The sequence below is a fragment of the Tetrao urogallus genome (genome assembly GCF_951394365.1).
Source record: "Tetrao urogallus genome assembly, chromosome: 2".
Lineage (NCBI taxonomy): Eukaryota > Metazoa > Chordata > Aves > Galliformes > Phasianidae > Tetrao > Tetrao urogallus.
The window spans coordinates 57,414,865-57,440,571 of record NC_136814.1 but is presented as its reverse complement, the minus strand read 5'-3'; the positions used below and the strand labels follow the sequence as shown (position 1 = coordinate 57,440,571).

Here is a 25,707-nt window from a genome sequence, read left to right as displayed (position 1 = left end):
CTGTGAAGCCTTGGAATGTTCTGTATCACCCTGGAACTCACTGTAATTAAAGTAGGTATCTAGTAGCCTGTTGCATGTCTTAGAAGGGACAATTAAGAAGTTTGTGAATTATTTGCTTTGAATTCCTACCTCTCCTCTGTCCAGAATCTACATGTTTGAAGTATTATGGACTCTAAAACTATCCTGAAATATGACCTCAAATGAGAATAATATTTGAACAGATGGTGTCTTAAAACAGCATTTTTTCTATAATACTCCATTTAAATTCCATACAGAGGACATTCTTTCTTGCCCTGGAATGGTTTTATAGAAATTTCTAACATATTCAGTTTTTTATTTATTTGTTTGTTTTGTTTTCTTTCTTTTAGTCATCCTTGCTATACAGTGAATTTCTTAACTTCTAAGAAGCAAGTTTTAAAATGTTTTTTTCTTCTGTTTGTTTCTATGGACCTTCAGCAAATTATACATTGATTGATAAATTAAAAGAAAACGCTTTTAAATAAAAAATTGCATCTACCTCTTACAAAAAAAAAAAAAGAAATGCTTTACAAGTGGTGATGTTCTGTAAATCACAGTTTAGTAAGTTAGCATGAACATGACCAAAGGACAATTTATGGTATAGTGGGTCAGTTTTTGTGTTTCGTACTTGTGGAAGTTTCTTTACCAAATTTAATTAACAGGATTAGAAATAAATGTGAATTTTAAAATACTTACATTATATCCCTAAGTACAAGAATGTACAAGAGGTACTTGACTATGTCAGTTCATACAGCATGCACCCTGGTGTGACAGCTGAGCAGCACTGAAATCTAATCAGAGAATTAACCTTATCCTCACTTTATATAGCAGTTGCATGCTTTCTATCAAAAATAAAATATTTCCATATTACAGTTCTAATTAATTGACCAGTAAGTCTAGAAGGCCAAAATTTATTACATTCTGAATTGAAACAATGTTTAAGATGTCATATGCTAAATAAAAGATAACTATTGCTGAGTAGTTCTTATTTTTTACTTTATTTGTGTAATACCAAATTGACTTGTTGGTAAAATCAGTCTAAAATAAGTGAATAAGTAATAGAGATATTGTTCCTATCCCAAAGCATACACACTTTGTACGCAGTTTTTTTCCTCCTTGGTTATTCTTTACCTCATTTTTTATTCCCATAATCTCCTTTCAAGTGCATATAGTAGAAAAAAATAATATCCTTTGAGACAGCTTAGATACTGATACATACATGTTTATTTTCACTAGAAATCTTCAAACTCAAGTCAAAGAAGACTATGGTCAAAAGGGCACTGAAATCATCAGATTAGTTATGCTCCATATGAAGACTAAAGAGGGATGTCTGAACAAGTTAATAGCAGGTCTTAGGAAAAATGCTTCCCCTCTTTTAATCACATTTTTCAATTACATATAATGAGGTCTGAAATTTACTAAAAATAGTTTTCTTGTTAAGGAAATTGACTGCTGAAAAAAGTTCTTAGGTGAGCAGCAAAATGTAAGTGAGCATTAGATTGTTATTTCTACTACATTAGCCAGAATAAACTGATGTACAAAAAGATGAGCGGCAAGTATAAATGTCTGTTTTATCATGGATTGGTGCAGAAAACTTTCTGAAGGTATGTGGTCAAAGTTTTGTATCAGTTAAAAATGGACAAAAAATCACATTGAGAAAAAAATTAGTCTATAGAAACATTGCTTTAATGTCTGAAGGTTAGATCTCTTCTACTACTTTGTGTCCATTATTCAGTGAACTTCATACCTACTGAAAAGAATTATCCAAGTTTTACTCACTGATGTCATTCTTGTGACTGCAGATTAGGACAGATACAGGTATATCTGCTTTTTGGCTCTCTTGTGGTTTTTTGTTTATTTGTTTTTTCCACTTCCCAATCTGTACACACTGAACACTTCAGAAAGGTCTGAAACTTTTATGAGCAGCATTCACAACTGTAGTTTCTACATTTGAGCTTGAGAGCATTTGTGTGCCTGCAAACTCCCATACGTTATAATACTGTTATTTTTAAAATGAATCACAATCTGGCTGATTTCAGTAAACCTATGACAATAATATGTTAATTGATTTACACTGAAATTGGTGGTGAAAAGGTAAAAATATCATCATTAATGAGAGGTCAAAGGTGAAAGCTACTGACTCACAGCTTTGAGGTGTTCTATGGAGATTTTTGGTTTGTTGAAGAGACTTTTATATTATGTTCTTGAAGAGGAGAATAGATATAGTACAATAATAGAGATGGAGTGAAGATACTTTGCTAAATATGTTTTTAATGTAAAAGGCCTGCTCTGAAAGTAATGCCTCCTATTTTATTGTGTTGGCCCCACAACATCAGAGGTGAATGTTGGTGGTGTGGCAGTAGAGGTAGAACCTTGCCACCCATATTCCATTACATTTTGTTGCTGTGTGGCTGATGGCAGTGGAGGGGCAGTCTGACTAAATGACTCCTAACATGGAAGTGCCTATGAAGCAAACGAGCTGAATTCCTCCCTGTGGAAAAAAAATCACCTGCTGGCATTCACAGATGCTTGCTGAACAATTATGGAGACTAAACAGTGTATTTGAGCACAGTGAGTTGTTGAGTATTGTGTTCCAGCAGTGGTGACTGATATGTGAAATTCAAGCCATGTTCTGGATGGCCATGCAGATTTTTACGAGCCTGGCATCCAGGCTCTTGTTCTTCATTGGCAAAAATGTGTAGGTAATGGTGGTGACTATGTTGGAAAATAACGTTTTGTAGCTGCGAATTTTCTCTGTCAAACAGTGTTCTTTCTGTCTGTTGTATTTTTCCCTGAAAAAATATAGAAGGCATTACTTTCAGAGCAAGTACAGTAGTGACAGTCTATTCTTTTTTTTTTGTTTGTTTGTTCTCCGTATTTATTTATCACCTTCCTTTTTATTGTCTCTCTTAATCTATCTCCTATAACCTTGCCTTTTTTTTCCTCCGTCTTTGCAGCATTCTCGCCCGGAGGCTATCATATGCCTTTTGTTGAACTTATTTCAGAGCAACAAATTTCAAGCAAGCTTAGACTACACAGTGTGGGCAGGCTTTTGATAATGTGTTCATTCTCTGCTGACTTGCAGCCAATGATTTAGTCCTGTATACACACCATAGAGCATTATTTCCAGGATTAAAGAAACTATATAGAATGCTCTAGAAATGAGAAAAAAAATTCTGTCCTGTCTGTATTGAATTATTAAGCCAGTGCCATAGTATATTTATTGTGCAATGTATTTCTTGTTGAAAAGAATGCTTTATCTTTTCCTATAGGGCAAATTGATTAGTTGGGTAAGGTAAGCAGGACTTACTGCACAATGCAGGTTTTCTCTGAAAAGCATAATTACAAAATGCTAAGTTTAGAATCTTTCAAGTTCAGTGCCTGCTTTCTGTGGAGAAGAGTTCGTAACTTGGCTGCATGGCTGTCAAACACGTGTGAAAATGCAGCCCTTTCCACTCTTGAACTTAGCCTGGATTCCACCATTAGTCATAGGCCACTGAAAAACTGATAATGACAGAATGACTGGTAAAACTAACACAAAGTTTGTGTCACCTGTGAATGCTGATTTCTTCAGCCATACCTACAAACTAAGGTTGTTGAGGCCACAATATTTTGTCCCATATGTCCTTCCCTTCTCACTCCCTTAAGCATACAGGAGATAAATAAGATTTGTCCTGAAAGTACATGTATTCACATGGAAGAAGAATTAAAAATCTTATGAAGTCCAAGTTCTGTCTTCGGCCATTTATAGGTAAGTTTATTAGCTTATTGTGTAGAGGATCTAATTCTGATTATTTGCAAATAAGAACAGCGATTCCTATAAATATCTTTGTAGTTCTGCATTAAAGCAAAAGAGAGTATGAAAGCTGGTTATCTCAAGTTCTATTCCATGACAACTGAAGTAATATTCTAATGTGCATTTTCAGGAACATGTTGAAGGAGAAAACTGTGATCGTTGCAAATCAGGCTTCTTCAATCTGCAGCAAAATAATCCCCAAGGCTGTGAGGAATGTTTCTGCTCTGGGAAAACAAATGTCTGCACAGGCTCTCACTTTACATACAGAAATGTAAGAAAATTCCTGCTGTATCAGTATATGCCATTGATTCTGTGTTTTTATGGGTTCTCACTTTCTGCTGGCACCAGTGTGCATCTTACTATATAACACGATGTATCTTTTTTTTATGTCCTATGCATTCTGTCATTTATCATGAAGAAAATACTTTAAAACTTTGTATTTTCTTCATCTGATGAAGTTCTGAAAAATATGCAATTGAGTAGGGAGGAGTGCAAAAGAACTTATAAGCATCACAAATGAAGCCATGTGCTTCAGTCCTAGAATATGCTTGCATAATCAGTACTAAATTAAATGTAATATATCCACAGAGCAAGCCTCTTTTATAGGTCATTATTAGATTTCTAGACATGAAATAATTAAGAATTTTGAAACATTCTGAATGTACAACATTTAGCTTCCATAAGGAAAAAAGTTACCTTACAGGGGTAATTTTGAGTGTATTTTTTTTGCATTCTGCATCCCTAGGAAAATATGTGAAAGTGAGATAAAAGTGTTCTTATTTGTACTCTAGAAAAAATGTCTTCAGCATCAAATATACTCTAAACTTTACATTAGTTCTCAAAACTTACACACCAGTTCCACTGTAACAGATGTATGCTACATATTCATATCTGTAGATCTAGTTTGGGAAATATGTTTCAGATCTCGTAGCTTCTGGTCTTGGCTGCACAGTATGCTAGAAATCTGAAAATAAAATCATATGCCTAATGCGTTCATCTGTGTGCCAGCATCTAGAAAAATTTCTAGCCCACAGCTAACCTAGCACACTGTTCTGCTCATATCCAGCCTCCAGAAGCCATTCTTGTATAAACAGTGCATTCATCTCTGCTGATGCAAAAGTTATGATGCTCACAGGCTTTTTTTTTTTTTAGGTTTTGTAAATAGCCTGTACATTTAAAGTTGTAAATTGTAACACTTCAGAATTACAAATTAGTATGAATTATATTGTCTATGACAATCTGAAAATGTCAGGTCATCTTCTGTACTCTCTTGTGACTGACATTATAAACTCATTTAATATATTCAGAGGAATCATGCAATCATGCATGTAAGACTGAACTTCTGCCTTGCTCTGAATGACATAAAGCACACAATACTTCAGACAAACTACTGAGGAGTTCTAACTCCTAGCTGCAAAAAATAAGAGAAATTTTTATTGTTATTTATTATTTCTTTTGTTCTTAAACTGCCTTTAATCATATTTATAAACCTAGTCACTTTTAAAAGGAAATGAAATAATTAGAGATGGTGAGAGTTGAAATGATTGTTGTCATAATTCTGATTGTAATATGTTTTGTCTTGTTTTCTGTTTCCTGCCATCATAGATAGAAGACATGAATGGTTGGCATCTAGTTGGCTTATCTGGTCACATCAGAGTTACTCCTAAGCAGAAGAGTATTGGTGGGCGTCAGCAGCTTAGCATCAACAACGTGTCTGCACGTAAAGTACTGCCACAGATTTATTATTGGAGTGCACCCAGTTCTTACTTGGGCAACAAGGTAAGTGCAGATGGTACTTGCCTCAACAGTAATTTGGTTTATTGGAGAAAAAAAAATCGGCTTTGAATGGGGGTGGAACTGAGATAAAGCTGGGTAGCTATCTGACCAGTAATACGTCAGGCAGGAAGGAATGAGGCATATGGAGTGTTCTTCAGATGCAAAAAATATGCAGAGAAAATTAACTATCTTTGACCTTCAGCCTATTTTGGGTTTCTGGTGTCAGGTGTTAGAGTAGTCTTTATAGTCTTTATTGCTGTATTATTATTATTTTTAATTATTATTTTTGAATGAATTAGTTGGCATGTATTTCATCTTGTCCTGTTTCCACTTTTCCCACTTTATCTTCAGCTCTGAAAACTCATTCCTTCATCTGCTTTTCATAAGATGCAAGTTGTGTATCAGATGTTGTGGGGGTGTGTTACAAAACTTTAATGTTTAGCAAGAGATTTGTGTAGGGAGTACTTTGCCCTACAACTCAGAAGATCCTGTTCTGAGCTCTGCACCAGTTCTGGTGCATAATAATTGTCCAAATCTTCATGTGTGCATGTGTGCGCATACACAGATATTCATGCCTTGCAAGTTTATGACAAATACTTGCTTTCTAAAGTCATGAGTGCCTTAGTGGTCTGACTGTTGGTCTTTTAGGCTTCCTGCTATTACAAATGATACCCTCAGAAAAATCCTTTTTTCTTTTTTTTTTTTTTGAGAATAAAACTAAGGTGTGAATGAGTTATAAATGTTAAGAAAGATAAACAGCTTTCCATTTTTTATAATGTTGATTATGGTAAAAATTTATCTAAAGTACTAACATAACACAAGCACTTTTCCCATTGTACTCTCTTCAAGCTAGTCAACCTCTTATTTATTTATTTTCTTCCTACTGGCTGAAAATGAACATGACAGAAGGTAACTGAGAAGAACTGAGCAGAAACCAAATAGAATCATTCCAAATCCATTCCATTCCATTGGATATCCTGTTCAAGGCAATAATTTGCTAAAGGTAGTCAGGACTGTTTCATTGGTCAAGGGAGAGTTTTTCTGTAATTTTCCATACTTAGTGAACTTACCTTGTGATAAGAAGTGGTACTTTTCCAGACAGAATTTTATCCTGCTTCTATTCAGTGAGCAAAATAATGATAAGAATGTGCACAAAGTATTTGAACATGGAAGATATTTTTTCAGTGTAATTTGGAGGTCCTTTGTGATTACTGTCAGATATCTTTATATGAATGAAACAATTTCCTTAATAACAAAACTATATACATTTTTGATACTACACTAATACTGAAAGCAATCAGCAATTATGACAGTACATCATAACTGTCATGTTGCATAATGTAAATTGGAGTATAAAGAACTGCTTAACCCATATGATACAGTGGGAGTGGAATATTGCAAGTCCTTATTTCCAAACTCAACTATTTCTCTAAACAGCTGCAGCTGGATAAAACCAAGCAGCTGAAAACCTGATGAAAACGTTCTTTCCTGAGACTGATCACTAGCTGTAATGTTGTATGATAGTTGCTATTGGAGAGCAGGCGAGCTTCTTTAAGAAATTTTGTCTTAGAAAAATTTAGGAAATCTCATAACACATACATTTCTATTGTAATTCACCAACCTTGTGTCACAGAAAACCACTTGTCCTTTTTATTGTTAAAATTACCGTTCTGAAATGGTACTCCTGAAAATAGAATTGAGTTACAAAACACAGTAACCATTCTGCATTTTCCAGTTTTCAAATATATCTCAAAATCCTTATTTAAAATGTTTCTTTTAATATAAAGTTGGCATGTTATGAATAAGCCTCGACAATATTGCTTGCCATATGTACACTATCTGCTTGTTTTACATCTCTCTCAAAATGCTTCTTCTGGTTAAAAAAATAAAATAAAATTAAGTGGGATATTCTGAATGTGCAGCCTTCAGCGTCCTTTTTCATGGACTGTATTAGACTATATGAAACCAATCTTTGTGTCTCCAAAGAGGGATTACAAATAACCAGAGGTTATAGATGATGCAGTAAAGTTTTTTATGTAAAAGTGAGACTAGAACATAGATTATTTTAACATCACTTGTATCCTCTTGTTCTCCTAAACGTACATGCTAATAGCACAGCTTCAACTGTTTTGTACTAATACAGATTATTATTTTGAGGGGAGGAGCCAGTTATTTTCCATTCCTGACTATATAATACTTTTGAACTAAAAACCATTTTTGAAGCAGAATGCATTTTGGAAATAATCTGGGGGAATTTAATTTCTAGAAACTAGTGAGTAATTGGGAAGAACAAATTTAAAGTGGCTAGTATTAAGGTTTTAATAAGTATGATAAAATAGTTTATCTTCCTGTCTGCTTTGTAGTAACCTACTGAACTAAGGATTAGAGCAATCATGAGAACAAGTGGCCTGTTAAAACTTGTAGTTACTGAAAAATTTACTTATTCTATCAACTCTAATTACATTGTTAGATGTTTAAAAGCATCATTTGTTTTTTTGTCAGCACTTTTTTAACAACCAACCTGTACATGTATATTAAATGCTAAAATATTTTTATAAATTTGTCTGAAAGTGTTATGAGTTACACTCTGATACTATTTGACCAGAGCACTGAAAAGAGAGTATAAATTAATTAAAAATTAGGTACCAATCTCAGTGAAAGCACCTGCTATTTTAAAGGCAGTATGGGAGGGTTAAGTGTCCATGATGTTTCAAAAATCTTACAGTGTGTACATGCTCTGCTTGATTTCCTTTGATATCTCTGCAAAAAATAATTTGATAATTTGTATGCTGAGAAGAAGCCACCTACAAGTAGTCAATATAGCTAATAAGCACAATATAGAGTAGGTAGATCAGATGGGACTCCATGAAGAAACATCCATCTTTGGTGACAGGAAGCTTCTCTTTATTTTCTGTCTTTTGCAAATATTTACCTTTATTTGCTAAAGCCCAACTTTAACCATGATGGTGGAGATATAACTAACCCCCTTCACGTGGTTAAAGCACTGCTTTTTGTCAGCAGTCACATGTTAGTTCAGCCTTTAGGCAGAAGATGTCGTAGGATTCAGGTCTCTGAACATTTTAATCAGCGTCCAGTATCCATATGCAAATTAGATAAGTGTCCTCTAACTCCTTTGGTTGGGTTTTGAGCAGTTCTTACTGTTGCCATTATTCAGACTGTAAACAACACAGAGGAAGCTTTAAAACACCTCTGCTCCAAAACACCATTGGCTTACTAGCAGATTTTGTTAAGATTGAGCAGTTTCTTGTATCAAATGTAATCTACAGTTGTCATTTGGACTAGTTCTACAGCACGATCTCATTCAGTGTAAGTTCTTCATGAAGTCAGACAATATCAAAAATTAACACAAAAGATGCTTATATAATGGGCTTTGTTAGATAGAAAATATTCTAGTATATCATGTTTCTCAAGTCTCATATACTTATAAGCATCCATCTATGCATCCATTGTCCTCCAAATGCTAGTAAAAATCAGGACAGCAACTGAAAGTTTTGTTTTGAGTCTATGCATGCAGAACAATGAGGGTATTTTGTTCACCTTAACAATGCCATTTCATTTCTTTTGCCTATTCTTTTATAATTAACTGTGTAACCTGTTTGCTAGCTTTAAAAAGTCAATGCTTCTTTGATTCTAGGCATGAAGGCTGTAATAAGCCTGCAGCCAGTATGTGCAAACTTCAAAAAATCTATTAGGCTTTAAAAAGTATTTTAGTATGGAAAGATATAGAAAGATATAGATTGAGATGGGGTAAGGAGCTTTTTTTTTTTTTTTTTTTTTTTTTTTTTGTGACATTATCTGCTGCAGACTGCCCAGAATACTTCATAGGATTAAATATTGAATTCTATAATAATCATAAGCTAGGTCTTTGTGGCTTTTATGTTTATTTCCTTCCATTTGTTTTCATTTCTTAGGCAATTGTTGTGCAAAAGGCAAAATAATGCGGAGCACATTGCAGTCTACAGCTCACAGGGAGAAAGGAAGGAGTTGAAACCCAAAACATAAAGAAGCGTAAATAATGCAATAATCAGCTGGAACAGAAATGCCAGGATCAATTGTCCTAAATTATTAATGCATCTAAAACCAGAAAGCTTCATCTAGTATTGTTGTGGTGTCAGATGTCAAGACTTTCTGGTTTGTAGGACATGATTGAATTAAATAAATCCCCAAGTCTTTTTCTTGATTTTACTTCCTGCCTCAAAAAGGAGAACAATCTAATGCCTTTTGATATAAATGGGTATCCAAGATGCAAACTAAAAAGTTATTGGAGGCTACTTTTTTCTGTCATCATTTTGTTTAGAAATTTATTCACTTCTCAGGAAAAGCAATGTCTGACTTAGCGTACAAAATTACAGTCAACTCTGTCTTAAATTTATCCTGCATTTGTCTGCATGAGTTTTTTCAGGAAACTGAGGGAGTGAAACTTAAGTTATCTAATGTTTTCTTCCATAATGTGCCTTTAAAAAATACTTCTCTCTTTCACCTCGTTGTATGGAGAATTGGGCCCTCGTATAGATTAGTTAGCACAGATGTGTTGCCCTAATCTAAATCTAAGATTTTGGATCAAAATGGCAGTGCTTTAAGTATCTGCTGATTATTTGAAGGACTTTTTCAGTAGTGATGGAAGTCCATCACTTCATGATGAATTAGCTTTACTTATATCCTGTGCACAGAAATGAGTTTCAGCACCAGATTTGACCATGTAACAAAGAGCATCTACAATAGCAAAAATAAGGAAGGGATGTAGTATGGAACATGACTGTGTGATTTATGATTTATCAAAAACAATTTTCTGCAGGCATTAATTGATTCTTAACGTCTTCTACATTTGAGTGAAATAGTTATGTTATATGCACGTTATTCATGTGTAAAATAAACATGAATAGGCATCAGCAGCAAATACTATTCCAGAAATCTCCATTTGGTGTAACATCCCTGAATTTATTCAGAGAAGCTGCAAATCTTCAGATTTTTAAAAAATTGTATCTAGCCAACATGTAGCAGAAAATTAAGATGGATCATTTGAACCTAAATAAAAATACTTCAGCTTCTTTTGACTTTCATATTTGAATATATACTTCTAAAAAAAAAAAAAGCTGGCTCAGTTTATTGGTATGTTTTTATTTTCTAACAAGTAAAACCTAATCTAACATAAAGAGCATAATTTTATTATACATCAGAATCTACATTGATTGAAATTAAAATTAAGTCACCATGGTAAATAGATTCAGTCAACATTATGAATTGGTTTTCAACTTACTCTAATCATGCTGCTTAGTTTATTAACACTTTTTTTCACTATAGCTTTTAAAAACTGAGGCAGTAGCCAAATTCAGATACTGAAAGGAATAGACAAACAACTGGAGTACAAGTGAAGAGCAAAACATTTCTAAGATAAGAACAATGGCTGACTGATTCTTTCTTTAAGTTCACTAAACTTATACTACACAGTTTAGATTATTTAGCTTTGATGAAATATTCTCTCAGCATGGCTCCAAGAAATGTGACAAAATTGTATCTGTGCATCCTTTCATACTGGTGACTAGCCAAAAATTTGCTTGATCCTCATTAGAAAATAAAACATTCCTGTACTCATGAACTGCCTTATTTGTAATGTTCAGATACTAATTACTGAGGACAAAACCACCAACCAACCAAAGCGTAAGTACATTTCACAAACTTTTTTCCTTTTTAGTTCTTTCTAATGATGTTTGGATAGCCCCTTGGAACTGTTCAAGTGCAGTTTTTATTGTGATTGCACTAGAAGCTGCAATACATTTTAGACTTCTTTAAGCTTCTAAAGTCAGTTTGAACAGGACTCAGAATCTGACTAGCTGAGTCCACTAACAGCAGTAGTGTCAGGTATCCTATCACACATTTAATTTCTTTCTGCTAAAATCATTTTATACTGCTGTAAAGGAAAGAGGAAATTTATTATAGGTGAAATTATTTTATAAATCTAAAGTTTCCTTTGCTTTTACTTCTTGTCCAAGTTTGCCTTGAAGGTAAGGATTTTAATCAATAGAAAATCAATAGAAAAGTGGAGAAACAAACAAAAAAAACCAAACCAACAAAAACAAAACAAAACAAAAACAAACAAAATAGAAGGGATGTAAATGTTAGAGAAAGAATACTAAGGGCACTAGAAAATAGTGATAGTAAATTTCTTGCTAGATTAAAAGGTCTTACTCTTCTCAGGTCTGATCCAAAAATTAAAATAGTGAAGGATGAAAGAAAGCAGAAGAAAAAGTCTGCGACTTAGAACTAACATGTCAGATGATTTGTAGTGTGTGCTAATGAACATCCAAAAAAAGAAGCATGGTGACAATGGTTTAATATGCCTGAGCTTGAGATAGCTAAATTAAATGGTGGTTGCTTAAGACTGCAAGGGAATTAATATTTGAAGTGAGGACGTACGGTGTTTTTTACACACAACATACATTTTCAGCAAAGAAGCTTTTGCTTTGAAGATGATAACTGGAGTTACTTGATCAGCACACGTTACCTGGAAGTAAATAGTATTATGGAATGTTGTATGTAGTGTCATGTTATATTTATACATTTATATGTAAATCTCCCCCTCAAGCTGCACTGGGGAGATTCTGGCTGGACATTAGAAAATACTAGTTCTCTGAAAGATGGTCAGGCACTGAATTGAGCTACCCAGAGAGGTAGTGGAGTCATCAACCTTGGAGGTGTTCAAGGAATATTTGGACATTGTGTTGAGGGACATGGTTTAGTGAGATCCATCACCAAGGGATGGTTGGACTGGGTGATCCTGTGGGTCTTTTCCAACCTTGGTGATTCTATGATTTTAACCAGTTAATAGGTATGATAGACCTAATTCAACTTTGTTAGTGGTACATTACAACCAGTACCATTTGAAAGAAGTTTATTTATTTTTATTTTTTCAATAAAATATTGTTCTTCTCTATATATTTTAAAATTTGATTGATAGTAATTAAAGTCAAAAATCACCCCTTTTTAAATCACAAAGCACTATGGCTAACTAGAGTGTAGAAGAAAGGAGAGTGGCTCATCAGCATTTCAAAATGTACATATTGAATTATTGAAGTAATTTCATTATTATATTGAAGTCATTAGCAAAAGGAAACTGAAAAAGGTATCCAAAACTATTACCAAAAGTTGCTTTTCCTTTTATTGTACATTTGCCTCAGGGAAGTAATAACTAGACTCTTGACTTCATAAATATTGGTGAATTAAGTAAATATAAATATTGGTGAATTAAGTAAATATGATTGGTGTGTGGTAGCACCACTATGATGATTGCCTTACAAGCTCTATTTTTCAGAGTAATACTCCATACTTAATAAATTTCCAGTTAGTCACCAAAAAACAAAGTATCAAAATCCTCACTTTTGTATATTTTGACTTAAAAGACAGAGAAAGGCAGACTGTCTTACTCTTCAGATCTTTTGATATTAATATCAGACTTCTACAGTTTTACTGTACAATCTTAGCTTTCTTCATATCAGCCTATGTGATATTTTGTCTAAAACAATGTAAATAAAATGCTAGGCTTTTCGCTCTTGCCAAGCAGAATTTGTACAGCATCAAGGCTTTCTCTGCAACCTCTAACTCAGTAGGCTGGGAGTAGGCAAGAAATGAGAGAAGATACATCTAAGACAGCTGATCTGAAGTGGCCAAAGTGATAGTTAATATCCAAATAATATCCCTGTATCATATCTTTATTGATGACCTAGATGAGGGGATTGAATGCACCCTCAGTAAGTTGCGGGTGATACCAAGTTAGGAGGAAGTGTCCATCTGCCTGAGAATAGAAAGACCCTACAGAAGGATCTGGGTAAGCTGGATCTGTGGGCTGAGGCCAGTGGGATGAAGTTCAGCAAGACCAAGTGCTGGCTCCTGCACTTTGGCCACAACCACTCCAGGCAGTACTACAGGCTTGTGGTAGAGTGGCTGGAAAACTGCACAGAGAAAAAGGACCTAGAGATGTTGGTCAATGCTTAACTGGACATGAGCCAGCAGTGTGCCCAGGCAGTCAAGAAGGCCAGTGGAATCCTGGCTAATATCAGAAATAGTGTAGTCAGCAGGAGCAGAGACGTGATTGTCTCTTTGTGCTCAGTGCTGGTGAGGCCATGTCCTAAGTACTGTGTTCAGTTTTGGGCCCTTCACTACAAGAAAGACATGAGACCTTGGAGAGTGTCCAGAGAAGGGCAAAAAAACTGTTGAGGGCACGGGGGCACAAGTCTTTTGAGGAGCAGCTGAGAGAACTGGGATTGTTTAGTTTGCAGAAGAGGAGGCTCAGGTCTCCACAACTACTGAAAAGAGACTGCGGTGAGGTGGGAGTCAACTTATTCTCCTGTATAACTAGTTTTAAAATGAGAAGGAATGGCCTCAAGTTGCACCAGGGGAGGTTCATTTCAGGTATTTGGAAAAATTTCTTCTCCAAAGGAGAAGTCATGTGCTGGAATGGGCTGTCCAAGCGGTCTCATCTATTACACCATTATCAAACTGCTAAAAATTTTTGAATGGATCCATATTGCTTCCTAGCATCTACATTCCCATAAGGAGGAAGACGCACTTTAAGCTGTTAGCAGAAATTATCAGAACAAAGATTTTATTTTCCAAAGAGAGACTAACTAACTACAATAAAATTTATTTTCTTTTGAAAGAAAATCTCAGTGGAAATTTTTAAATATTCAGTAAGTTTCTATAAGGGATGATTGACTCTAACTACAGAATGAATTTGTCTTTGTCTTACTGAACCCAAGAGACAAAGGGGTTAAGACCAGGTATTTGGCAAGTTGAAAGAGTAATCAGGTGCTTGAACCCCAGTCTGAACTGAGATGAATTATTAAACAAGTGGTTTGTTGGGTGATTGAATATTACCTGCAAAGCACCGCTCATCTCCTTGAGGCGCATCTATGGTTAACTGAATTGAGCCAATTAGACTGACTGTCTCTTCAATGAGTTGTGACCTATCAATGGTAATAGCTTATTATGATGATAAATGAACCTATCTCTCAAACTGAAGCCTGAGTATACACTTCAGCAGTTTCCCTGAATCACAAGGCCGTTTCCTCTCAACTTCAGATTGACAGAAGCATCAGCAATGAGAGTAAATAGTATGCATGAGTAGACACGGGCGATTGTTGAACCCAAATGAATGTATTTATTCTAGGTGAAATTGTTTTGTTTGTTTTAATGGACCTGCCTGAACACTCCATATTTGCCAGAAGTACCTAACATTTCTCAAAATATGTGCAATATCACTCCTGTCTCCTGAGATAGCTGGATGAATTTCTGATTGGTATCTACTTGCCTTTTCAGTCTCAGGGGCACTCTATATTGTGATGTAGGAGAATACTTTCTTTTTCTAATTGAAGAGTTTGTTTTATTTGTTTTGCCTTCTCAATCTTATCAATTTGCTGTCCCTGTCCAGAAGTAATTTCCTCATAATAACACGAAAGTTAGAGGGACTGTAACACTACTAATATTTCTAATTTCTTTCATAGTTTTGAAATCTTCAAATGTTGTGAAATATCTAGAATGGTTGTGGGTCACTTCTTTGTTTTGTTTAACTCTTTTTGGGGACAGGAATTTTTTCTACGATGAAGGTAGTTATTTCAACAACTTTCTGTACAAGTTTTCTTCAGTTATTTTTGTGTATTTCTTTGACTGATTTATAGTTAAGGATTTCAATCTATTTTTATTAATTTAAAATAACAGTGTCCGGTCATATATAGTTTCAATTTACCATCCAAAAACAAGATCTTGGTTATATATCAAATTTTTAGTTAATTTCCCGAGAGAAATGCTTTTATAAGTTTTTGAATTATATTTTGCTAATGAACAAGATAGCTACAGTCTGCTCTGAAAGCATGGCCTAGAATGAGGACTTCATTGAATGAAGACTTTAAGCTATGCGACTGGCCAGAAAGCAAAGGAATAGTGTCTATATCCATCCTCCTTCTTTAATGTGTATTTAATAGGACAAAACATCTGCAATTCTAAGTTTGCTTTGCCATAAACTGGATGACACCAATAATATTGAAGCAATATTAATGCATATAAATACTTTGAAGAGTAGTACATAGTTTTCCATCAGTGTTTTATTTCCCACACTCCAGAAAGCCATTATATAATATTTAATTTACATTAAAGGGATTGGATATTTTTTTGTTTGTTTGTTTGTTTGTTTTTTAAAAATAAGATTATCAAGATCTGTTATGTTATTAAGGGAACATTTTCTTCTTACATGTTTTGAATAAAATTAGACAGTACACAGCTATGCATACATCTAGTTATTTAAAATGTTTGCCATGTTAAAAGAGCAGACAAAATCCAGAAAAGTGAAATGAAACACAAAATGAGTAGTAGATCAGTATCCTGTTGTCATTAGCTATGGAAAACAATATTTCCAAATTTAATAAACCAAGACAGTCTAAACTAATAAAACAGGTGGAATTAAACTGTTGTTTTCTTTTTTGTTTAACTTGCAAAGTAGATTTATGTCAACAGATGTCCTTAAAGCTAATCATATAAATAGAAATGTTGTTTAGTCAGCTGTGTCTTATTACTTAAGTATTTGAGTTAATTCTGTTTAGTCTGCCGTGGTGAAACATGCTTTTGAGAATGAACTTTCTGCAGATTCATTGCTTCATGCGATGCTATGTACGATCCAGTAAATTACTCCTCTCTTTCATAGATGATGTGGTAGTTCAGCTTAGGTAGATGCACAAAAATGTGGTTTTGTCAGTCTCGTGTCCTTAGTTTTATGTCATAACACATATGCATTTGAATACAAATAGCTTTCTACATTTGTCTCAACTCTCCAACAGAAATATGAATGTATGACACAAAGTGTTCAAGAGAATAAAACTAGCCACATGGGATTAAAGACACTTAGAAAGTTAGAGATATGAAGATGATGAAGGCAACCTTTCTTAAGCAAACTTCAAGATTTTACATGAAAGCTAGCTCGGAATTCATTCAAATACTCACTTGGAGATTTTCTACCAAACATTTTCAAATTTTCTTTTAGAAAAATTGCAGTGAGATAGTTTTTTCATAGTTTGGCTGGTGACTTTGCCATATCAACTCTTCTGAGTGTGTCAAACATTAATGTAGATTTTCTGAGGTACTGCAGCATGCATTTGACAATCTGTAGTTTGTATGTTTTCTTTTGTTACTGGAAAGAGATTAGTAGCAGTTGAAAATTATTAGTATTTGGTGACAAGCTCAGTAACTTAAAAATCTATTCCCAGCATGACTGTAATCAATTGATAACCTAGTCAGCGAATCATCAAACACATTACCAAGCCTTCACAGAACTCTGTGGGGAAAAAAAAAAATCTTTTTGTCTGCAAAATTCAAGGAGATAAATTGCATCTGAAAGACTTAAGAGGGTCAAAAGAGTTCAGATTCCAAGCCTCAGAGTATATCCTGACCATCCCCGCAGTGAGATGCAATTCCAAATTAAGTAGAAGTACATCCACTGTTTCACAGCATAGTCTAATCGTAGCCTAATCAAACTCTGAAACCTGTATGAAAATGTGTGCTAAAACACAGTTGCTATTGCATTTCAGAATTATAAATCTAATGGTTTTGTGCAAGTTCCAGACAAAAGTATATTTACGTTAGAAAAGCATTTCCACATGTTCAATGTAAGCTTTTGTAAAAGCAAAAAATCCAAAAATTCTTATAAAGTTCACACATTTTACTGTAAAGAATGAAGAATTTTCCCCTTCAGTTATACATATTTTGACACATTATTCTATACTTTTGGACTACTGTCTGTATACTTTGCTCATTGCCCTTGAGAGTATTGCTGTAGGCATATATGAAAAATGTAGCTTTACTTATTTTTCCTACAAATCATTATTTAGCTCCTTTGTCTACTTTCTTTCTGATGCCATGAAAAAAAGTCAGTTTTGAGGAATTTGATAATTCTGTACTGTAGATGTATTGTACTGCATGTTAAGTTTATTCTGATTACATATTGTATGCTCCAAAAGGTAAATGCTTTTGCTTCCCTGTATCAGATTATAATTCTTTCAAGCTGTCTTCCACTATTTTGGAAGGATAAATGCTGTTGATTCTGTTTAGAAAATGGTTGTTAAATGATGAATGAAATGTGCTACCACAACTGAACCTTATATTTTCCTGAATGTTGCTAAAAATTAAAAAGTTCTAGAAATCTGTAGGGGATTTTTTCTGTTTTCTTTCAAAGATTCCTGTTTTTTACCAGAAAATGCATTTAAATTGTTGTGTAGGTTTCCCTTATGTAATTTGAATATTCAATTCATTTAAACAGATTTCTGTATAAAAGATACGCAGAACTTGAAGCTGTGTTCTGCTGTTTTACTTGAGTTTACAGAAGACAAGTTAAACAGATTTTTGATCTTACCTACTAAACTCCTTCTGATATTTTACACCACAAATACAATTTCATATTCTAATGACAAAATCTTCACAAAGCTGAAAAATCATCTATTAGATTCTCTATTTATGTTCCTGAGATTTTTTCTGTGATGATAGGGAAGATCAATAGTAAAAGTATGTCTAGTGACTATAATCACCCATGTCTTCAGAAATGAAGTTCCAGCCTTCCAGAAGTTGAATGCTTTTTAATCTGGGAAGGTTCACCTTTCATAATTACTAAAGCATATATATTACTGCTGCAGCATTTCATAAAGCACTCAAAGTATGAGTTATTTAACAAAATGTGTTCACTTTACCTGAAGAATATAATAAATTTAAACTTCTATTCCAAAGCAGGATTTATTTTGGTCTAGGCAGGTAGTGACTGACACTTAGAATAAGTGAATGTTAATTAATGCTTCATTAATGAAAAATGATCCATCATAATGAGTATTGCTGACTATGCTAAATTATGATAAAATACTTCTGAAGGGATAAATGACATCCATTGTAAAACCTAATATGTATCATGTATATAATTATGGTCAGTGTTAAAACAATGAATACCAAATGAATGAGTAGTAGGAGGGATACTAAAGCTAAATTTTATTCATTATTCATGGTGGTAAAAATACGTATTTTTTATCACAGTTTTATATCATAACATGTATGTATACAAGTTGAGTGTAATGTGGAACCATCTGGAAAATTTGAACAGTACAGGGAAAAGTGCTCAACCACTTCATTAAAAGGACTTCAATTTTTTTTTTTTAATGCAAAATGTTGAAAGTTCAAAGGAAGTAGTTTGAATACTGCCCCGTAGGCCATAAATCTTCTTTTCTTTTGTGTACAAAGAAACTTAAATAGAATTCCCAGCAATATGACAGTGGCAATTAAGCAACCATTTCATTGTTGGTATGCTTTATTATCCTGGCTGTGAACAAAAGCGTGAATAGTAAGAGACATGAGCTTCCCTAATAAGTAGTACATCACCTTGGGACAGCATTCAATGTCTTGTTAAGAGCAGAGATAAAAGCATTCAGTAAGCTAGCTCCAGCTATGAGTAACTGGTGTGTTCAATGAGCTCCTCAAAGTTCCCAAGATTGTAGCTGTTGTCCATAGCCCTAATTTGCCATTGAAAGCTTTCAGAGAATATGTAACAGGTTCTCTTAATTAGTTTATTCATTCCTTGTTAGTTTTTGTGCCAGTTCTCCACGAGAAGATTTAGATAGCTACATGCTGCAAAGATAATTGCGTTGTTAATGACTGAACCTAATATATCACATGTTCACACTGAGTTCTTGTGTTTAGGGAGGAGAAAGGGAAAAAGTGGAGTTCATGGGAGAACTGTATCTAGGAACACTGGATGCATATTTGTGTATTATGTGATTCTGATTTAGATAGCTAAGAAAAAAAATGAAGTAATTATTAGGTAGTTTTAAAAGGTTTCTTTTTTTGTTTGTTTTTGTGTTTATTTTGGGTTTGTTTTATTGAAGTAACTAAAATGAAAATTCTCCCATTTTATCTCAGTCTGTATCAGGTATGCAGTTACAGATCTTTGAATCAGATCTATATTAAATTATCTGTTCTGTCGATCTATGTTAGGTATTCTACAGTGGCTCTGTGGAAGAATTTTAACCTGCAGAGTATTTCATATGTAACAGGAACACAATATGTAATGAAGCAGTAAACTGCAAACTGCAAAGAAGAAGAATTTGTCCTGAGTGGGAGATCACAGATTTAGGAAGGGATATCACAGATTCTTGCGAAGTAATTTTATTTAGTTCTTCAGGGAATACAGAGAGAGCAATATATTATCTTCTGAGTATTTTTTTTATTATTATTATTATGACTTTGAGGCACTGCAAGAAAGGTTTATATGTCCAGTTCTCTGCACAAAATAATGAACCTGTTTCAGAGAAAAAGACAAAGTCTGAAAAAGCAACATATCATAGAATCATAGAATTACTTTGATTTGAAGGAATCATCTAATCCCCTCCCATAGGTAGAGTTACCACCAAGTTGATCAAGCTTTCCAGGGCCCCATCCAATGTGGCCTTGAATGCCTCCAGGGATGAAGCACCCACATCTTCGTCAGGGCTTCACCACCCTCTGAGTAAAATATTCCTCCTAATATCTAATCTAAATCTTTCATCTTTTAGTTTAAAGCCATTCTTCCTAGTTCTATCACTACCAAAATGTGTAAAAAAAAAAAAAGTCTGTCTGCCCTTTGTTTATAATCTCCATTTAAGTACTGGGATGCTCCAATGAGGTCTTCTAGGAGCCTTCTCTTCTCTGAGCTAAACAAGCCCAGCTCTCAACCATTCTTCTTAGGAGAGGTGCTCCAGCCCCTTCGGTCATTTTCACAGACTCGTCTGGACTCTCTCCAACAATTCTACATCTTTCTTGCACTGGAAACCCCCCAGAACTGGATGCTGCACCCCAGATGGGGCCTCACAAGGGCAGACTGGAGGGGAACAATCACCTCCCTCTCTCTGCTGGCCACCCCTCTTTTGATGAAGCCCATATTACTGTTGGCCTTCTGGGCTGCAAGAATACACTGCTGGCATGTGTCCAGCTTTTTGTTTGCTAGGACTTCCAGATCTTTCTCTGCAGGGCTGTTTGCAAGGAGTTCTCCCAGTCTGTACTCATGCCTAGGATTGCCCCAACCCAGGTGCAAGATTGCACTTGGTCTTTATTGAATGTCATCAGGTTCTCATGGGTGTACTTTTCCAGGCTGTCCAGGTCCGTTTGGATGGTATCCCTTCCTTCTATTTTGTCAACTGCACTACTGAGCTTGTTGTCAACATTAAGCTTGCTGAGGGTATGCTCAATCCCATTATCCAGGTAAAGATGTTGAAGAGTAAAGCAAAGAAAAATATTCTTAAGAAGCATGTAAGGGCATGGTGGCACTTGATTTCTTACTCTCCTAACCTCATTTTCTGTCCTGGTTACCTCTGAACTGATGGCGTTGTCTTTGTATTTCAAAAGCTTCAGTTCTCCTAGCTGTACATTCAAGTCTTTATCACATGAATATCCAGCAAGAAACAAAGGACTCATTTGGGGTATAATCTGAGTCTGTAACAGCCTACTCTGTACTACTCTCTACCAGTGTTATATGATTTTGAAAATGTTTTCTCTTGCCTCAGTGGAGCTATTAAATATCCTTTTTTTTTTTAAAGTGACAAAACGGTGCCCTCTTTTAGGTTGTAATGCTGCTTTACTCTAACCATCTACACTGGCAAATTGGATAAGTTGCGTAGAAGCAAAATAATCTGTAAAGAAATGTAATTATTTTCCTTGAATTCAAAGCACAAATTACTGTATTTGTTTCTCATCTTCTTGTTTAAGCTGCAGCTTTGCTCTCTGCTACATCATATGCTGATCAGAAAGAAAGAAAATATTTTGAGATTATAACATAGGAAAAATCTTTTAAATGTCTCTTTTTTGGGGGGAAGACGAGTTATTTCTGCCTTCACATTACAATCTTCTGCTAACTAGTTGAACATTTACATTAGCAGTGATTAGAATCTATATGTCCTAGGAGTTAATGCATTTTATAATTTTGCTGTCAAAAACACTTCAAGAAATTTTCAATTTCTCTGAGTCAGATTAGTATCAAAGTAAGCAGAGAAACAAAGTATTGTCATTGCTTCTCTAGTTTATCTAGTTAATGTATCACATGCTAACTTTTTGTGTTGGATTATATAAAAAACAGTGGGCCTTGGAAACAGATTTGAGTTAGCTAAAAAAAGACTGAAGAAGGGGAAGTAATAAATCAAATCAAGTAGGATCACAGGAGGATGCAGAAAAGAATAATTAACATAACTATTTTCTGAGGCACAGTCTGGCTTTTCATGAGTTTTCATGCAACAGAAATAGTGGTAAAAAAAAAAAAAAAAAAAAATTCTTCTATTGCACAAATGTGATGAAGATTGCATTCTCTAAAACCAGCTCTTTTCTGTCTGAGAACTTCAGTTTTGCGGGATGGTTAATTGTAAAAAATAAATAAATAAATAAATAACTTGATTGTAAATACATCATTTTATTTGTCAGGTCCTCATGTGCAGCAATGTTCTCAGTACTTCTTTAGAGATGTACCATTTCATGACATTTTGCACATTGGTTATGAGGAAGGGAAGAGATCCACTGTTCCCTGATTTCTTTTTTTAGGACTTAAATATCTTCTTGGGACAGGAAGGAGTGAAGCAGCATTTGTACTCAAAACAGAGCTGAAATTTTTGTTCTTAAGTGTGTACTAAATATTAAACTATTCTGTTTTGGTATTGTGTTCTGCATTCTTATAGGCACCAGAGATAGACAGTCTTCAGTTGGTGAACATTATTCCACTGCTGTTTCTTGTATAGTGGGATCCAGACTATAATAAATAGATGTCTAAACATTTTTTCCTTGTTGAAATATCTAGTTTTGCATGTGCATACATGTGTTAGGTGATTTATTAAGCCTTTTAGATGTAAATGCACTGCAAAACTGAAAATAAACCCCTCCATAGTAGACGTTATTGCTAGAGCACTATAATCAGTTATAAAGACCTTAAAGATATGCTCAAAGGGAATTGTGGAGTTCTGGTACATTTTCTATGTTTTTGGGAGGCAAGTAAGTGAATAGCTGTCCTGTGCAAAAATACATGACAGAGGAACCTTAGTAAGTTTATCACTTCAGAGTTCCTCTTCCTTTCCAAAAATGAGCAGTGTTAGTAGATTAGTGCTATGAAAACAATCTGACCCAAGAGATGCTTGTGCTGTAAGGACTGAAGATTAAGTATAGCTCCAAGAGTCAATTCACTTAATAACTTCTCATGTCTGAAGTTATATTATCCACTTTTCTATCTTTTATAGAATCCAGCTAAGCTAGATCAATATCCTGAGTAAATGTGACTTTCTATTTCGGGATGACATTTTTCTACTTGGCAGGATATTATCTTCATACAACATGTGTACAATATGGTACTAATTTATGTTAGTCTGGGAAAAGTTGTCTAAAATTTTGGATAGTATATTAAGACTTCTAACAATTACTTTAGACATTTCTAAATGTTCTTAAGACATCAAACACCTCCTCGTTTTACTGTAAAATGATACTGAATAGAGGAAGTAGGTAGGAAAAAAGCAGGGTCTAGAGTAGTTTCTGTATTGAATTAAAGGACTAGTGTTATTTACATCATGAGCTTCTCATTCCAGCAGGCCGATACTGACATTATAAAACACTGATTTTGCCAAAACTGTGCACATAGACTACTGTATTCAGCCATAGGATGGCATTTGGATGGAATGGATTTTGAATACAGATTGCTAATGAGAAAAACTATTTGCAAATTAGTCCTTGAGATACTTTGTCAAAAATATTATTCATGTGGGTGCTTTAAGAACACACCTGAATTAACAAACCAAGCATTGCCAGGGACCTGTTCTCTAGAGGCCATTGATATGAGCATACTGTTGACACCCTATGCTGTTGTATTAGTAACTATTTAAAGAATAAACTATATAGTAGTATAATTAATAAAGTTATTACTTTACACTACATTTTTCTTCCATCTTCTAGAAGAGAATTGTTCCATCCAAACTATAATTTGAGAATGTATCCTAACTCATACTTCCTCACAAATTATTTCCAGGAGAATTTAAGAGAATGTCAGCACCTGTTTTAATGATTTTTAAGTATAGCAATTGAGCTTCAGTGCTCAGACCCATGCTCTGGCAATGTTTACTTTTCTTTTGTGAATGTTGCTGAAGAATATCAAGCCACTTACACCTCATCATTATGTTCTCTAGCATTTCCACTACTGAGAATTCTCATTAGTATGTGAATATTTCAGACTAACAAAATACTTACATCCTGTTTAAGTTACCTACTGTAGCCAAATAATTGTGCCTGAAAAGTATGCTCCTTAAGTATAACCTTATTTTTATTTTTATTTTGGGTTACTCTAAGCACACTGTTTTCTCATTCAGAAAAATACTCTCTAGAATACCAGTTTTTTTTACCTGTTGATATTTAGAGACTACTTTTGGTACTATTTCCCTAAATACAGGCCTCTATGCTCATATTTCTTCAGAATTAAGCAGAACTGCAGTTGTGTTTAGAAAAACTCTGAATCACATTAATTGTTTGAGAAGATGACTGTCACCAGTGAAAACACTTTTAAGCAGTTTAAACAATTCAGATTTGCTTGCTCATTGTGGAGATTATCGAATGAACTTTCTAAATGTGGAAACTTTATCAAAGAATTAGTTCCATTCTAGTGTGTTCAGTTCACAAGTCAGTCTTATTGGCTCCTCATCAAGGGGAGAGGCAAGTTTCCTGAAGGGAATGAAAGTTTTCCAAAGGGGAATGCATAGCTCTAACTCACTCATGCTTGAGTATTGGTATACTATCTCCTTCTCCACTGATAGTAGAGGGTTAACAATATTGTCACATCTCTAAAAGTAAATTAGGCACCTAACATCAGCTGGGGTTAAGTTACCTTCAATTCCCACTTTGACTTTAAAGTATTTTGCTTTCACTAATATTCTAAAATGCTGACAGAAAGTAGATAAAAGTGACCAATGAAAAATAGCTTAGTTTCTCATTTCTTCTGCTATCATCAATTTGATGTAAATGTTCCAAACTAATTTTAAGTGATCTGTGTTAGGTGTTAATAACTGAAATGCTGAAGACTGCTTCCAACCTTCAAGTTAACCCAGTTATCTCTATATACAATAAGCCATTATTTTTTGTACAGTTTTGCACCAACTTGATGCCTTGTATCACTGAAAAATTAAGAATCATAGAACAGTTTGATTTGGAAGGGATCTTTAAGATAATTCGTTCCAACCCCCCTGCTATAGGCAGGAACACTTCTTGCTAGGCCAGGTTGCTCAAAGCCCCATCCAGCCTGGACTTGAATGCTTCCAGGGAAGGGGCATCCACAACCTCTGTGGGTAACCTGTTCCAATGTCTCACCATGCTCACAGTAAATAATTTCTTCCTAATATCCTGACCTAAATCTACCTTCATCCAGTTTAAAGCCATTGTCCCTCATCCTGTCACTACATACTCTTACAAGAAATCTCTCTCCAGCTTTCCTATATGCTTACTTCAGGTACAGGCAGGCCAACTGAAAATCACCCTCAGTCCTTCTATAGGCTGAAGTAGTACTTACTGAAGTAAGTAGCCAAATTATACAAATATACAACATTCAGTTGTATACCCACTTAATACAGAAATATAGCTTCCTGCATTAGCTTCAGTGAGATTTGAGATCTCTGGAAGATCACTTATTGGTGGCTGGAATGCTGAAGAAATAATTATTGGATCTGATTTATTTTTTTTTTATTATGAAATGAATGCAGGATTTTAAAAAACATAGGCTGCAATTTTATCATTTTCTTGATCAGAATATTTCAAAATGGAGCATTTACACAGAACAAATGTCAGACCCTGGTACTTCTTTCTGAGCCACTTCTTTCTGAGCACCACTCCTTATGCAAATTGCTGTGCATATGATGTTACATTTTACTATAGAAATGAAATATTGTGGGGGAAAAAAAAATCTAAGTTAAAACTTTCATTATCATATTGAGAATGCATGGGAATTTTTTATGCAAGACTGTGAAATCTCCCCAAATAAACTTACAGAGAGAGATAATTTCCTGCAAATGTGTTTGTTAGTGATATACAAATAAGTG

General features: G+C 34.5%; 1 protein-coding gene across 1 annotated transcript in view; it reads left to right on the top strand.

Annotated features, from left to right (window-relative positions):
* Positions 1 to 25,707, top strand: part of LAMA2 (laminin subunit alpha 2) — a gene marked incomplete at both ends in the record, with an annotated part of 330,653 nt that overhangs the window by 132,609 nt on the left and 172,337 nt on the right. Inside the window, 2 exons of the mRNA XM_079532443.1 lie at positions 3,945 to 4,085; positions 5,420 to 5,593. Coding sequence (XP_079388569.1) covers positions 3,945 to 4,085; positions 5,420 to 5,593 — 315 coding nt within the window. The remainder of the gene's footprint in view (positions 1 to 3,944; positions 4,086 to 5,419; positions 5,594 to 25,707) is intronic.